The 15,935-nt window shown below is 40.5% G+C and overlaps 2 protein-coding genes across 4 annotated transcripts in view; one reads left to right on the top strand and one right to left on the bottom strand.

Annotated features, from left to right (window-relative positions):
• The window catches only part of LOC132398037 (E3 ubiquitin-protein ligase XIAP-like), a 42,970-nt gene extending 36,241 nt beyond the window's left edge, over positions 1–6,729 (bottom strand). Inside the window, exons 1-2 of one of the 3 annotated variants that reach the window (XM_059976949.1) lie at positions 6,379–6,729; positions 5,389–5,529 (exon numbers count right to left, since the gene is read on the bottom strand). The gene's annotated coding sequence lies outside the window, so the exon portion shown is untranslated. Of the gene's footprint in view, positions 1–211; positions 377–5,388; positions 5,530–6,378 lie in introns of those variants that run through there. The other 2 variants (XR_009513523.1, XM_059976948.1) reach the window with 2 other exon arrangements.
• A 698-nt stretch (positions 6,730–7,427) lies between these two features.
• The window catches only part of thoc2 (THO complex 2), a 126,314-nt gene continuing 117,806 nt past the window's right edge, over positions 7,428–15,935 (top strand). Inside the window, exon 1 of the mRNA XM_059976947.1 lies at positions 7,428–7,532. Within this exon, the coding sequence (XP_059832930.1) occupies positions 7,468–7,532 (65 nt within the window). The 5' untranslated portion in view covers positions 7,428–7,467. The remainder of the gene's footprint in view (positions 7,533–15,935) is intronic.

The following is a 15,935-nucleotide window of genomic DNA, read 5'->3' as shown; positions in this document are numbered from 1 at the left end:
AATTCTTCTTGAAAATGGTCTTGATAATAAACCCCACATCAATAAAACGACATAACCAGGTATCTACGCCGAAAATAGAACACTGTTTCCTTATGAACAGAAAGAAATATTTCAATAAGGTGCGGCTCCACAAACAAGGTCGAACAATTTAATTGGGAGCATGATTACAGGCAGCAATACCAACCAGCGTTCAACAATTCAGACAGTTTACCTCAATTTCGCTATCGTTTTCGAACAACTGAATATTTCTCAATTCTGACCGGGACCGACCCCACGGCCACAGTTTTCGCAATATCAACCAGGACACAAGGCATTAAAAGCAGTTAAATCAGTCTGTGGGCCCAAGCCCTACTGCATCACCTGATGGGACAAAATACTCAATGGTATAACAAACCCGTGGGCAGAGGATAGCGATTGGATAGAAATCGGGGACGCTCTAATCCCATTGATCCTAAACAATGTCATTCAGCGTCACGGCTTCTGATTGGCGTGGCGGTCGGGTTCATTATGAATGGTAACTATGAGCTGGAAGTAGATTTCGTAAATTTCCAGACAAAATCAGTTAGACATCCGACGGATTTTCCAGTGGCATCACGTCATATACAGTACATTCCCCTTACGTTACAACTATGCTACCGTGCCGCGCTGTATCTCAATAAATGAATAAATTCAGAAAAGAGTACAGTACAGTACACGAACAGGTCCTTCGGCCTACAATGCTGTACCGAACTAACTAAATGGGTAATTTAATGTCCAACTAAATTTTACTTTTATTTAGAGATACAGTGCAAAATCGTCCCTTCTGGCTCACCGAGTTGCGCTGGTTGGTTGCATAATTATGTTGTACACAGCAATGAAAAGACCCCGTTACTTTCAAAGCGCACCTTCAACTGATGTATCCCAACAGTTTTTCAGCTCACTTAAGCACTCTGTGAAGTTGGAAATTCAACATTGAAAATAAACAATTTTTTTCATAAAAAAAGTAATTCAATGTTGATTTGTTAGGTCTTTAAAAAAGAGTATTTAAGAAGGAGACAAAACAGACTGCAAATGTTGGAATCTGGAGTAAAAAATAAATGTAGGAGGGAACTCAATAGGTCGAGGCACATCTATGCGGGGAGAGCAATTGTCAATATTTCAAGCTGAGACTCTCATCAGGGCAGAGAGTGGAGAAGGAAGATAGAAATTGGAGAAGGATAGGTAAATGGGTCTATTATTGTCATATATAGTGACACATTGTGGAAAAACTTGTCTTACATACCGTTCATTACAACAGTGCATTGAGGTAGTGAAACAACAGCAGAGGGAAGAAATAAGTTTTACAGTTGCACAGAAAGTGTAGTGCAGAAAGACAATAATTTCATTTCTCAGCTCAGTCAGAACTGTGTAACTGACGACTGATCGTGAATTGCGGATACTCCTGACTTCAAGTGTGAATTATTGAAAGAACATAGAGCAGAACAGGCTCTTCAGTTGAACACGATTCCAAATTAAACAAATCCCTCCTGTCTGCAGATGATATGCATCCCTTCATTCAATATTCAGAGTACATTTATTATCAAAGAATGTATTAAATTATACAACATTGAGATTTGTTTCCTGACAGGTAACAAACATTCCCTTCACAGCCTGGGGTTGGAGGCCTATATGTGTGCGTGAGGAGTGGGTGGATGGGAAGGTGAGAATGGGGCTTCTTTTGCAATTGCTTCCTTGTTTTGCTCTGCAGTTGTTGTTGCTGCTGCTTGTCTTGTTCTACTGAACACTGTGGGCACGTTATGTTGCTGCCAAAATGTGTGGCATGTGTGGCAACACTTGTGGTCTATCCCCAGCACACCCTTTGCATGTTGATTCTTAAGACAAATGACACATTTCATTATATGTATCGATGCACAGCTGATAAATAAATCTGAATCTGACTCTGAATAAGGTGCAAGGTCATAATTATGTAAATTGTGGGGTCAATCTTATCATACAGTTCAATAGCCTTTATAACAGCAGGTAGAAGCTGTCTTTGACCCTTACGGTACATGCCTTGAGGTTTCCGTATCTTCTGCCCAATGGGACAGGGGAGAAGAGACAATGTCTGGGATGGGAAGAGTCTTTGATTCTGCTGGCGGCTTTCCAGAGGCAGTAAGGTATAGACAGATTTTTTGGAGCACAGGCTGGCTTCCATGATGTGCTGAACTGTGCCACAGCTCTGATTATCTTATGGTCACAGGCAGTTGCCATTCCAAGCCTTAATCTATCAGATAGGATATTTCCTATGGTGCATCAATAAAAATTGGTGAGGATCAAAGGAGACATGTCAAATTTCATTAGTCTTCTGAGGAAGTACAGGTACTGGTGAACTTTCTTGGCTCTGGCATCATTTGGGTTGGACCAGACAGACTATTGCTGATGGTCACTTCTAGAAGCTTGGAGCTCTCAATTCTTGGGATCTCGGAGGAACGTGACAACTGCACCCTCTCTCCTCCTTCCTTTAGTCACTGACGAAGCAACATTTGTTTTGCTGACATTGAGGAAAGGGCAGTTGTCATTCTTCCATGTCACTAGCTCTCTACCTCCTTCCTATACTCTGTCATTGTTACACGTGATACAGACTGCTACAGGGGCATCATCTGCGAACCTGCAGATGGGTTCAGAGCAGAGTCTGACCATGCAGTCATGAGCAAACAGGGAACAGAGTAAGGGGCTGAGGACGCAGCCTTGTTGGGCACCATCGTTGAGAATAATCATGGCAGATCCTTACTAATCTCAGTGTGTTGTTCAGAGAGTCAAGATGCAAAGAGAGGCGCTGAGTCCCAGATCTAGGAGCGTGGAGATGGGTTTGTTTGGAATTATAGTATTAAAAGCAGACATACAGTCATTAAACAATGGCCTATTGTAGGGATTGTTGTCTTTACTGCCCAGATAATCCAGAGCTGAGTGTGGGGCCAAACATAGACCTGTTTCAGTGGTAAAGATTGAAACAGTGGGTTGAGGTTGTCTGGTAGGCTGGAGTTAATATGTGCAATGAACAGCCTTTTGATGCACTTCATCACAGTGGATGTCAAAGTCACCTGGCAGTATTCATAAATACACACTATCTTGTTTTTCTTGAACACCAGCATGACAGTGGCCTTCTTAAAGCAGGTGGGAGCTTCCGATTGAAGCAGGGAGAGGTTGCACAAGTGATCTACATAGGGTTAAGTACCTGGCCAAGGAGAACCGACGCTTTCTGTGGGTTCATTCTCTGGAAGACTGCTGTTATGTCTGTAACAATCACTGCAGGTTTGGGGTTTTTTGCGGTGTGTGGTGACATTCCAATCCTCTTCTGTTCAAAACGTGCACAGTATGTGTTAAACACAGCGGGAAACTATCCAAGTTCGTCTTGTCACTTGTTATAACATGTAAGCCCTGCTGCAACTGATGGCGAGGCTGGGATTCCAGTTTGGACTGGTATTGTCTCTTGACATCCTTGACAGCTCTAGGTTGTGCATTCATTTCTTGTAAAGATCATGGCCACTTGATTTGAACACTGCAGTCCGAGGGAAATAGTTGTCCCAGTTTATCGGGATTGTCCACTGCACAGTCCTCAACACACTTTTTACTGCTGTTGACGAACAAGTATCGTTCATTGAATGCAGGCTTCACCTTCACCTGGGGTGTGAGGAAGACAGCTGTCAGGAAAGCTGGAGTGAAGTCCCAGTGGCAGATAGTATGGGTAATACTTCACTGTTTGATATTCCAAGCTGGGTGAGCAGGACCATCATATCTTAGCAGCTTGGGCTGTTGGTTAGGAAGCAGACTCCTCTTCCTTCAACTTCAAAGGATTCTGCACAGTACATCTACAGACTTGACAAGCTATCAGTTTGTATGGCACAGTCAGGTGAAGCAGGGTAGCCATGTTTTATTGAAACAGCACGCAGCAGACCCTCAGTTCTCATTGTCAGTCCCACTCTTAGTTTATCAACTTTGTTCTCAATGGTCTGGACATTAACTCGTACTATGCTGGTGAGAGGGAATTTGAACGTACTACACCTTTTTTGTCTCACTTGCAGCCTCACCCTCTTACCTTGCTTCTGAGATAAATGCCCACATCAGGTTGGTCCTGAGAATCTAAGTTGGAGACAGCCAGGACCAACCTGGGAGTCATTCTGGTATTCTTGAAAGGTAAGAGACTGTTCAAATTAGACCTGGAGTGGAGTTATTTGCATCGGAAGTTAAATGATTAATTCTGAGCTTATCTGAAAAACCTGGAGTGGATTTAGTGAGCCAACAGGCCTGGAAGTCCTTAAGTGGAGTGGGCTGCCCCAGCAGGTAAGTGGGATTATTGTCTCAGGGTAATAAGGGGGCTGGTAGCTCACAGATGGCCTAGGAATGGAGGATGGGTGATTGTTAGAATGTGGGGGAGCAGTATAGGTGGAGTTGGGACACAGAGGCAGGTGGAAGCAAACAAGGAAGTAAAAATAGGCAAGTGATGTCAAGACACAGAAGTGAAAACCCAGTTCAATGGTGAAAATCTGGATTTGAAAGGTTGGTTTTAGGACAAGTTTTAAGGTAGATGAAGATGAAAAAATGGAGCGCTATAATAGGGCAGGGCAAATATTGATAACTGAAGACACAACTGCTGAAGTGGTGAATTCAACAATGACCATCAGAATATCACAGCTACCTTGTCCATTTTAGAGCTGGAAGACATAAAGCAGACAAGAACAGAAAAGGATTTAAAACGAAGTTATAAATATGCAATTTCAGGTGCTATTGAACAGGGAGACAAAGTATACTATCAAGTGCATGAAGTGATGGTTGAAGAGAACAAAGGTGTTGGGAAAGAGGCAATAGAGATTTTGATGATGTTATGATTACTGAATAAAACAGGAATCATAAAGCAGTGTGATTAAATTGTTAAATCATCACTGTAGTAACTTATGGGCTGAAGCAGGGTTGAAAGTTGATAGTATCAGGGATGTGAAAAAAGGACATGTGGTACAAAGCTCATCTCAGCATGTGGTTGAGAAGTAACTCTGACATTGCAAACTTGGAGTGGGGGGGGGGTTGGAAGTTTGTGCAGAGGATATATATAATATCAGAGTTTTGCCCAAGTGTAATTTAATTCGATTATAGAGCCTATGGAACATTAGAAAAAAGCAAAGAGACCATCATAATGGACGCAACTGTGCAGAGATTAAAATAAGTCAGATAGAACTAACTTGCTGGGCAACATAGTAGATATGAATAAATTGGGCCAAGATGCCTGCTTCCATGCTGTATGACTTTGTGAATCCCAGATCATACACCCAAAGTCACAAGACTAGCTTAAATGAAGTTTTTTTTTACATTCTAGTCTCAGTCTTGGGAAAAATGAAACTATCAGATTGTTGTTTAAAATTCCGGTTCAAGAATTACCTTCAGCGAAGAATATCTGTTGTCTCTTCGTGGAATGGTCAGTCTGTGATTATAGACTCTCTTGATTTTTAGCTGCCTCCTTAGTTCATGGGCACTGAATGACAGGCAATAAATGCCAACATCAGCAATGACGTCTACTTCCTTTGGACAAACAGGGAAAAACAGTTACATCTGAAAAAATAGTAAAAAAGCTTTTGTTTAAAGGAAAAGTGCAGATGGATATGTGACAACTGAGTCATGCCTATCGTTATTTTCATTATTCACTAGTTTTTATCATTTGTTTCTGCTGATAGCATCGTGAATTATTATTGGAATCCACTTAATCTTCTCTCTCCCTCATCGCCAATGCTGTTAGGCCTGCTGAGGAACTCAATACATTGATATTTTTTAACATTCTGCTTTCTATTGGTCTTTGTCCTCACTCTTTTATCACAAAATCTCACTTTTTTCTTTAAAATATGATATGTTATTTCATACTTCTTCCCCAGTTTCATTGAAAAGTCAGACTTACACATATGCAGAAATACATGTATGCACAAGTGCATTGAAAAACTTACTGGGAGCAACATCACAGGCACACATTATTATATAAGCAACATTCACAAGAAAAACATGAATTAAATGTAAACAATTTTTAGAAGTAAGAATACGATGAAGGTTGGTACTTCCATTGTATCCTCAATAATGGACTATCTAACTGGCAGACCACAGTTGGTCTGGCTTCAAAACTGTATGTGTCAGACAAAGCTATGAGCAGCACTGGAGCAGTTATGGAAACTCTCTGATGACCCAGCAATAGTTAGGTGTATAAAGGGAGGATGAATACAGGGTCCTGGTGGAGGACTTTGTTAAATGGTATAAGCTGAATCATCTGCAGCTCAACATCTGTAAGACAAAGGAGATGGTGATGGACTTTAGGAAGATTAAGTCTGGACTGCTCATTTTACTATTGATGGTGAGGACATGGATGTGGTGAGGACCTACAAGTACCTTGGGGTGTACCCGGATGACAGACTTCAGTGGAGCACCAATGTAGAGGCTGTGTACAAGAAGGGCCAGAGTTGCCTCTACTTCCTGCGGAGAATTAAGTCCTTTGGCGTATGCAGTCCTAATCTTCACATGTTCTACCAGTCTGTTGTCGCCAGTACAATCTTCTATGCGGTGGTGTGCTGGGGCAATGACATCAACACGGGTGATGCCAATAGGCTCAATAAACTGATTAGAATGGCTGGCTCTGTCATAGGAGTCAAACTGGAAACACCTTGTAAAACAAAGTTTTACAGAAAAACCTGGCAATTATGGACAATGTTTCTTACCCTCTGCTTCCCACTTTGGCTGAATAGAAGAGCACCTTTCATAACAGACTAAGACAACTGCGTTGCTCCAAAGAGCTTTATACGAACTCATTCTTACCCCCCCCCCCCCCCCAAGTCATTAAGCTTTATAATGAGTTAACTGATGCTGGGGAAATGATGACACCTTCCTTACACCTTAGACTGTAAAGGTAACTTTTTAAAAATTCTTTCTTACTTCTCTTCTAATATTTGTATATCTGTGCACTTATAATTCTACTGTGACACTGTATTCCTTTGGGATCAGTAAAGTATCTATCTACAATAGGCAGAAAAGCCCATTTCAGTCGGGTTACTAATCATTATCTATCACCCAGTACCACTGGACGAAGGAAACAGTTTAGAGTCAATTAAATCTACAATTACAGACAGCGAAGGGTCTCGGCCCGAAACGTCGACAGTACTTCTCCTTATAGATGCTGCCTGGCCTGCTGTGTTCCACCAGCATTTTGTGTGTGTTGTATAGACAGTCGATATCCACAACTACCACTTGGGCATTGCTAGGTTTGCAGATTTAGGACATAACGAAGGCTAACGTCACGGAAGAAGAACTTATGTTACAGTCATGGGACAGAACAGAGCCAGTGACCCGCTGCAGCAGGTCAGAATGACAAGTATTAGGCTTTTTCCCAGACTCCCAGCATACGCCGGGCTGCATTGACCTCTGACCCGCAAGCTTGCCGGGCGAAACATCCGGGCTCTTGGTGTAGAATGGTGTGCAGCTAAGATGGCGGTGATGGTTTTCCATAGTGACTGGCTGAAGAACTGGGAGAAAGGAGGCAGAACTGACTTGTAAGTCCGCCGTTTGAGAACAACTTACCGGGCGGGTTCCGTGGTGTTTATTTATACCTTAATTCGTGCTGCAGAGCCAAGCTGAGCGGCCCGTTCATCAGTTGCACAGCGTTCTGCGAGCTTTTGTGTATATCTGCATATTATAGAAACGTGGAGCTTTTAGGTCGATTGAGGGCCCGATCTTCAACCTAGGAATAGACCACATTTAATCTTAGACTGTGTTTTCCGTGCTTTTTATGAGGATTGTGGATGTCTTAGATGTAACGTAAAATTGGGTTGAATATCTGTGAGTTTTGGAAAATCTTTGCATAAGTAGGAAGTTCATTGGGCCCAAATCTAAGTGATAGGATTTAACAGAAGTGCAGAATATAAGTTGAAGGAAATCGAAAGGTGTTCTTTTAGCGAGTTGTTATAGCAAAGTAATCAATTTTCATAACTTAAAAGTAAGTGGTAATTAAGCAAATCTTCAGCAAATTAATGTAAGCACTTGACCTAAACAGAAGTGAGATTTTGAGTGAGATAAGGAATTTGGGAGGGCAAAGCAGAACAAAACTGCCAAGCCATTTATACTACATAGAATTGCAGTACTGTATATAGGGTATTTTTCCTATTAAGATGCTTCATAAAGAGACATTTGTGCTGTCCTGAAGAAAGTGATTTATTTTGTCCTGTCCTTGCCCACAGCATATCAGTTTGGCTTCTTTGAGAAGGCTGAGCATTTACCTTTTAAAAGATTGTTTGCTTTGACTTTTTATTTCTGTGTACACATTCCAGACTTTAGTAACATTACTTTTCATTTCTGTCAATTATTTGAACTCTGACCTTTTGGCCACTTAATGCATTTTGTATATTAAGTTCAAATTGATTGCCATCTGATTGTACATATGCACAAACAAATGAATCAACATTCCTCCAGACCACGGTATATCCCCATTAAATATATCACACACAGCACATAAAATATCGCCACAAATAATTTGATAAAATGTAATTCAAAATGCATATGAAGTGCATAGCACGGATAAACAGTAAACAGTTAAGCTGACCTAGTGACGAGACTTTGGTGGTGGCAGGGTATTCATTAACCTCATCACCTGGGGGAAGAAGCTGTTCCCAGCCTGGCCGTCTTAGTCCTGATGCTCTCATACATATAATCAAACTTTCTCATTCCAAATAAATGATCTTGTTCAATATGTAAACACTGGAAAGTGAGGGAACTTGAAACTGATCATCAAAAGGGTCATGATTAAACAAGTATTGGAGTTTTTTTTAATAATGGGTGGTTGAACATTAGAATCAGAAAAGCAAATTCGAGGAAATCTGCAGATGCTGGAAATTCAAGCAACACACACAAAATGCTGGTGGAACACAACAGGCCAGGCAGCATCTATCGGAAGAAGCACCGTCGATGTTTTGGGTCGAGACCCTTCATCAGGTTTTTGTGTGTTGTTAGAATCAGAAGTTTATTGTCACTGACATAAGTTATGAAACTTCTTGTTTAGCGGCAGCAGTACAGTACAGGCATAACAAATTACTATTCAGTGAAATTATTTTAAAAAGTGCTAAAGAGGAGTAACAGGATCATGTTAATGAGCCATTCAGGATTCTTATGGCAGAGGGGAAGACGCTGTTTTAATATATTGAAAATGGGTCTTAAGCCTGCTGCTCTTCTTCCCTGATTAGAACTGGCATGTCCCAGGTGGTGAGGGACCTTAATGATGGATGCAACCTTTTTGAAAGATTTCCTTTTGAATATGTTGTCAATGATGAGGAGGGTTGTGCCCATGATGGAGGTTGCTAAATCTGCAACCCACTGAAGCCATTTTTGAGCCTGTGCATAAAACAAAAATGTAACTTATTGAAGTAGCATTGTCAAATTTATGACCTGGTTAGATATTTAAACTTAAACAGATTGATTTCATTCAAAGCTGTGCTTATGTTTTTAACCAAAAATATCATTGTATTTTTATCAGATGGTAAGTGTTCATGCTATTCTTTTCCAGGATTGTGGTTTCACTTTAAGGTTATTGACATATCCGTGCTTGTTTTTGAAATAATTCAGCAAGATTAAGTATTTTACTTAAATTACCTGGGTTTCACCGTGAAGGCACTTTTGCCTGATTCTTTCAGTGTCCAAATGTTATGTTTCCAAATAAAGTCTTTGAACTATCTGTTGGTTCTTTGAACACTATTACAAGAGTTTTAACTTCATACTTGGAAAGCAGTGGGTTGTTAGTTGAATCTTTTCTTGCGTTAATTTTTCAATAAGAAAGCAGTATCTGTCATCAAGGACCTCTACCATTTAGGCCATGCTCTCTTCTTGCTGTTGCCATCAGGAAGGAGGTACAGGTGTCTTGGGTCCCACACTACCAGGGTCAGGAGGAGTTTATTACACTTGAGCCATTAGGATCATGAACCAGTATGGATAACTTCACTCATAACACTGAACTGATCACTGAACCCAACTTCTGGACTTGTGTTCAAGGATTCTGCAACTCAAGTTAATATTATTATTTTTTTTGGTAATTCAATTCAATTCAAGTTTGATTGTCATTCAACCATACATGAATACTCATGAATACAGCGAAACAAGACAGCATTACTCTGTGTTATTTGCATAGTTTCTCTTCTTTTGCACATTGGTGGCTTGTCAACCTTCGTGTCTGTGTAGTTTTTCATTGATTCTGGTGTATTTTTTAAATGTTAAATGCTGGCAAGAAAATGAATCCCAGGATAATAACTACATACTTCGATAATAAATCTACTTTGATCTTTGAAGAGCAGAAAATCAAAAATGCTTGTTTACTTAAAGCTCAGTTTCAATTTGAGTACTGCTTGGTTATTGCTTCAAGCTTAATTTCCAATGTTGCAACTTTTTTAAGGTACTCATCAATGATGCATGGTTGGTTTACATGGTGAAATGAAATATTTTATTTGGAGTGGATGCTTTCATTGAAATGGCAAATGGAATTCAGTCCAGAAAGTGAACGTAAATGGTAGGAACATGGTGTAAGAAACATAGGAATCTTGGTTTGCAAGTCCCTGAAGTTGCAAGGCAGATAAATAATTTTCTTTAGAAGGCATGCAAGGCACCAATTAGCTGAGGGACAGATAAATGATGCTCACTGTATATATCATTAGTTAGACCTTTGCAATGGTAGCGTCGAAAGTTCTAGTGCCATTTTGCAAGATGGATATGCTGGCAGTAGAAAGGGCTTTTGAAGTTGTTGTCAAGGAATATTTTTCTGTCAAAGTAATTTTGAATTCACTTTGTTGCTCTTTAGAACTAAGAAAATTTGATTGAGAATTATAACAAATTTTTGAGAAATTTAGAAGAGACTGAGTAAGAAATCTATCAGCTGATGGAGGACAATAGGACTGATACTCTTAAAATAAAGATTGGTTCCAGTAACCTGCCTGTCTGAAGCAGTACTTTAAAACAGATATGTGCATGATGGTAAAGGCTCACCATTTGATCTGAGTGGAGGCTTGATCTTATAAGAAGTGAATTTGTATCTTAAGTAGTTATTATGTTTTGTTTCTGAATTTAGTATGAGCAGTTACTTGTACACCTCGTGTGTTTGAAAACTGTATATATTTTCCAAATTTTGAGTAGTTTTAGTGATTTATTCACTAAGTATGGATGATGTTGATACTTGTATAAAAATAATTTCCAGCCAGTTGAAGAAAATAGAGTTCGGAATTCTTACCATTGTTGATCAAAATTTCAATCTCTCTGAGCTAACAGTCACTGTAAACTATTGCACTCATCTCCTCAGTCTTAAATATATTAGAATGAATTTGTTGTGAACTCATTGCCATAGCCATTAAGAAAATTATTCTTGTCATCTTTTGAAATTTGAAAATTTATGAAAAATATGCCATGGCGACTTCAAATATGATGGCATAAGCGATTTGTTAAATTCAAGTATTGAATTTATCCTTCCAGTAGATGTAAGCCCTTACTAAGGCATAGGCTGCTACTCATCAGAGTCCCTTGTTCTGGGTCAAGTTATCCCTGTTGTATTCCATCTTCGAAGATCCTTCCTCTTGTAGGGATGAGGTCGTTGGAGCTTCTGTTGACTTCTCTGTAGCTCTGGGTTTTTAACAGGATGAGTTTGCAAGTCCCATGCCCCACCATCCTCCTTTCACAGCCAGGTTTGGGCCTTCTTTGGCAGAATTATCCAGTAGACAGTGGTTAACATATATTGCAGCTGGATATAACAGGAATATTTCCCTTAAGCTCAAACCAACATTTAAAATTTGTTGTTATGTTCAGAAAAAAAACTGGCATTGTCCATTTTGTTCCAAATATGTCTTATCTTATTGGTCTTGTTTTGCGTGATTACTGCCAGTTGCAATTTGCTTGTTTTCGCTTGGTAGATCTGGACACCTTAGCTCTAAGAGCATTCTTGTAAAAATCTTAAATTGTGGCTGTGTGCTCATTTATTGAGCTACAGAAACTGTTAAGTATGAGGTGCCTGGCTTCTCTTGTCCAGATTTTGGACTGATGATTTGCGACTGGATACAAGAAGTGAAGAAATAAATATTGCCATTGGCAAACCTTTACACTTTGCATCTTTAGAGAATCTGAGACAGATCAGTGGTTGAGATCATTCATTGTGTCTTAACAAATAAATCCTGTTTCCTTTCCATCTCCTGCTATGACTCAATTTCCTTGAAAAAATTTGTCAACGATTTCTGTTGCCACCAAAGGGACCCATAGTCAGAGTGATTGAAAGAAAAAATAATAAGAGGAGTAGTTCTTGTGACCATACTGGCCCTCAAATTGCTATCAAATAGGCTAAACTGCCCCAAGGCTCATTCCTGTTCAGTGTCAGTTCTCCAGAACTCCCAGAGTTTTGTTTCAAAAAATTATCTTTGCCCTCTTAATATCTCAATGATGTAGTCCCACAATCTTCCTAGATAGAGTTCGAGAGATTCACCATGTTGGTTGTGTGAAAATCTGTCCGAACAGTGATCTAACTCTTAATATATTTTTTTATGTGTCTGAGATTTATTTGAAAGGCACACTTATAAAGACCCCTGGCAGTTGTCAAGCTGGCACTGGAGCTGAGTATTGTGATCAGTTAGGCAAAAGTCCACCCTGATGACTGACTGATCATCAGTGAAGGAATGGTCAAGGTGGCAGAACGTTTTGAGGACTGCTTTGAAATGGTGGACTGGGCCATATTCAGGCATTTGTCTTCAGGTCTGAATGAATATATCACAGCCATCACTTCATTAAGGCCTGTATGGTTAAGTGTTTGCTTTCAAGAACATACAGTGTCTTACTAAACCAGAAGCCCTGGATGACCAGGAGATTTGCAGTTGCTGAGGGTTAGATCTGTGGTGTTCAAGACAGGCAATCCAGAACCCTACAAAAATGTCCAGGTATGACCTGTGGAAGCCCATTCTGAGAACAAAAAGGTAATTACATGCGAAGTTAAAGAGACAATCGGATGCATAACAGCGATGGCAGGGCTTGTATGCCATTACTTCCTTCAGGGTAAAATCTAATAGCATAATTGGCAGTGATGCTCTGATGTCTGAGGAACTCACTGGTTTTCATGCATGATTTGAAATGGAGACTAAAACTACACCTGTGTGAGTCCCACATCGAGTGACTGTGGTTTCTTTCTTGGAGGTTGATATCAGAACACCCTTCATGAGGGCATACCCCTGCAAGGCTTCAGGCCCTGATGGTTTTCTTAGCGGTCTACTAAAAATCTGTACCATACAACTGGCGGATCTTTCAAGGACATCTTCATCCTTTCATTGTTGTAGTCAGATGTTCCCACCTGTTCCAAAAATTGGCCAAGAAAAGCAGAGAAGCTGCCTCAATGACTATCACCCTGTGTTGAAGAGCTTTGAGAGGTTGGTTATGGCTGAAATGTTGGTATAATTTCAGAAGGCAACGAGGAGATGTACAAGAATGAGTTTGTTTGGCTGGTTGAGTGATGTCACAACAGGAACCTTCAGACTCAGCTTCTACAAGACCAATTAATTAATCAGAATCAGATTTATTATCACTGGCATATATTGTGAAATTTGTTAACTTTATGGCAACAGTATAATGAAATACATGATAAATATAAAGAGAAAAATGTCATTAACTATAAGCATGTCTGTTAAATAGTCAAGTTAAAATAAGTAATGCAATAAAAATTGGCGAGATAGATACCCTACTGAGCCCAAAACAAACTAGTGTCACTGTAGCATTATAAATGCACACATATAAATATTAGAAGAGAAGTAGAAAAAATAAGTTATCACAAATAGACTAACAGGAGGGGATCATCACTTCCCCAGCAATAGGTTGACTCATTATACAGCCTAGTGGCTGAGGGTAAGAATGACCTCATACAGCACTCTGTGGAGCAGCACAGTTGTCTTTGTCTATTACTGAAAGTGCTTCCCTGTTCAGCCAAAGTGGCATGCAGAGGGTGTGAAACATTGTGCAGATTGCCAGGATTTTCCATAGTGCCCTTAGTTATACCACAGCCTCCACTTTGCTCAGTTTGACTCCAATAACAGAGCCAGCCTTTCTAATCAGTTTATTGAACCTGTTGGCATCACCCATGTTGATGCCATTGCCTCAGCACACCACTACATAGAAGATTGTACTTGCGACATGTGAAGGTGAGGCCCACATACTCCAAAGGACCTCAGTCTCCTCAGGAGGTCGAGGCAACCCTGGCCCTTGTACACAGCACTCAAGCCTGCCATCCAGGTACATTTCCAGGTACTTGTAGGTCCTCACCATATCCATGTCCTCACCATCATAGTAACAGGGAACAGTGCAGGCTTAAAGTCCATTATCATCTGCTTGTCTTACTCGTGTTGAGTACAGATGAATCAGCTTGCAACATTTGACAAATTCGTCCATCAGGGTCCTGTATTCATCCTCCTGTCCTCCCTTTGTACACCCAACTATTGCTGAGTCATCAGAGAATTTCTGTAGATGGCATGATTCAGTGTTGTATCAATGTTCATGGGTTCAATGTCCATTTAGAAATTGGTTGGCAAAGGGGTGGAAGCTGTCCATGATCACAGAGTATGACTTTAGGCTTCTGTATCTCCTTCCCAATGATAACCAGTATTGTCATTATGTAGTTCTAAAGGTGAAGTTTGAAGAACACATGCCAGTCCTCAATGAGGGCTTCAGCGGTGGAAAGAGTGTTTCTGACCATTAACATCTCTGATCCACTTGGGCCCAACACATTAATGCAATCATGAAGAAGCCGTGTTAGAAGCTCTACTTCATTAGGACATTAAGGAGATTTTGTATATCACCAAATACTTTAAAATTTCTACATATCTAAGGTGCAGGGTATTGATCACAGATTCATTTGGGGGCTCCAGTGCGCAGGACTGTAGAGGTTTATAGACACAGCCAGCCACGTCATAGGCCCTTACCTCCCTACTATCGAGGACATCTTCAAGAGCAATGGCTGAAAAAGGCAACATTCATCATTAGAAGCACTCGCCATTCAGGGCATGCTCTTTTCTTGTTACAACCATCTGTGAGGTGGTACAGGAGCTGGAAGACCAATGATTGAGGCAGCTTCTTCCCCTCCCCTACCAGATTTGTGAATGCAGCTTGAAAATTCATCTTTTGAACAAGTGATTTATTTTTTAGCTTATAGTAAATGTTTATGTCTTGCACTAAATTGAATTGACTTTATTTCTTACATCTTTCACGTACATGAGTAAAAATCTTTATGTTACGTCTCCATCTAAATGTGCAATCATAGTGATTTATAATAATTTATAGTAAGTAAGACAGTCATTGCAATATAGAGTACACTCAAATCAGCGTGAGTTCTTCAGTCTGATAGCCTGGTGGAAGAAGCTGTCCTGGAGCCTGTTGGTCCTGACTTTTATGCTGCGGTACCACTTCCTGGATGGTAGCAGCTGGAATAGGTTGTGGTTGGGATGACTTGGGTCCCCAATGATCCTACAAGCCCTTTTTACACACCTGTCCTTGTAAATGTCAAAGGAAGTTCAGAACTACAGATGCACTGGGCTGTCTGCACCACTCTGCAGAGTCCTGTGATTAAGGGAGTTCCCATACCAGGCAGTGATGCAGCCAGTCAGGATGCTTTCAAGTGTGCCCCTGTAGAAAGTTCTTAGGATTTGTGGGCACATACCAAACTTCCTCAACCGTCTGAGGTGAAAGAGGCGTTGTTGTGTCTTTTTCATCACACACCTGGTGTGTTCAGACCAAGTGAGGTTTTCGGTGATGTGGATGCTGAGGAACTTGAAGCTGCTTACCCTTGCAACCCCAGATCCATTGATGTCAATGGGGGTTAGCCATCTCCATTCCTTCTGTAATCCGCAACCAGCTCCTTTGTTTTTGTGACATTGAGGGATAGGTTGTTTTCTTGACACCACTGTGGC

Source organism: Hypanus sabinus, chromosome 8, assembly GCF_030144855.1.
Source record: "Hypanus sabinus isolate sHypSab1 chromosome 8, sHypSab1.hap1, whole genome shotgun sequence".
Classification (NCBI taxonomy): Eukaryota; Metazoa; Chordata; class Chondrichthyes; order Myliobatiformes; family Dasyatidae; genus Hypanus; species Hypanus sabinus.
The sequence above is the reverse complement of the archived record's forward strand: the minus strand, read 5'-3'. Positions and strand labels throughout refer to the sequence as shown.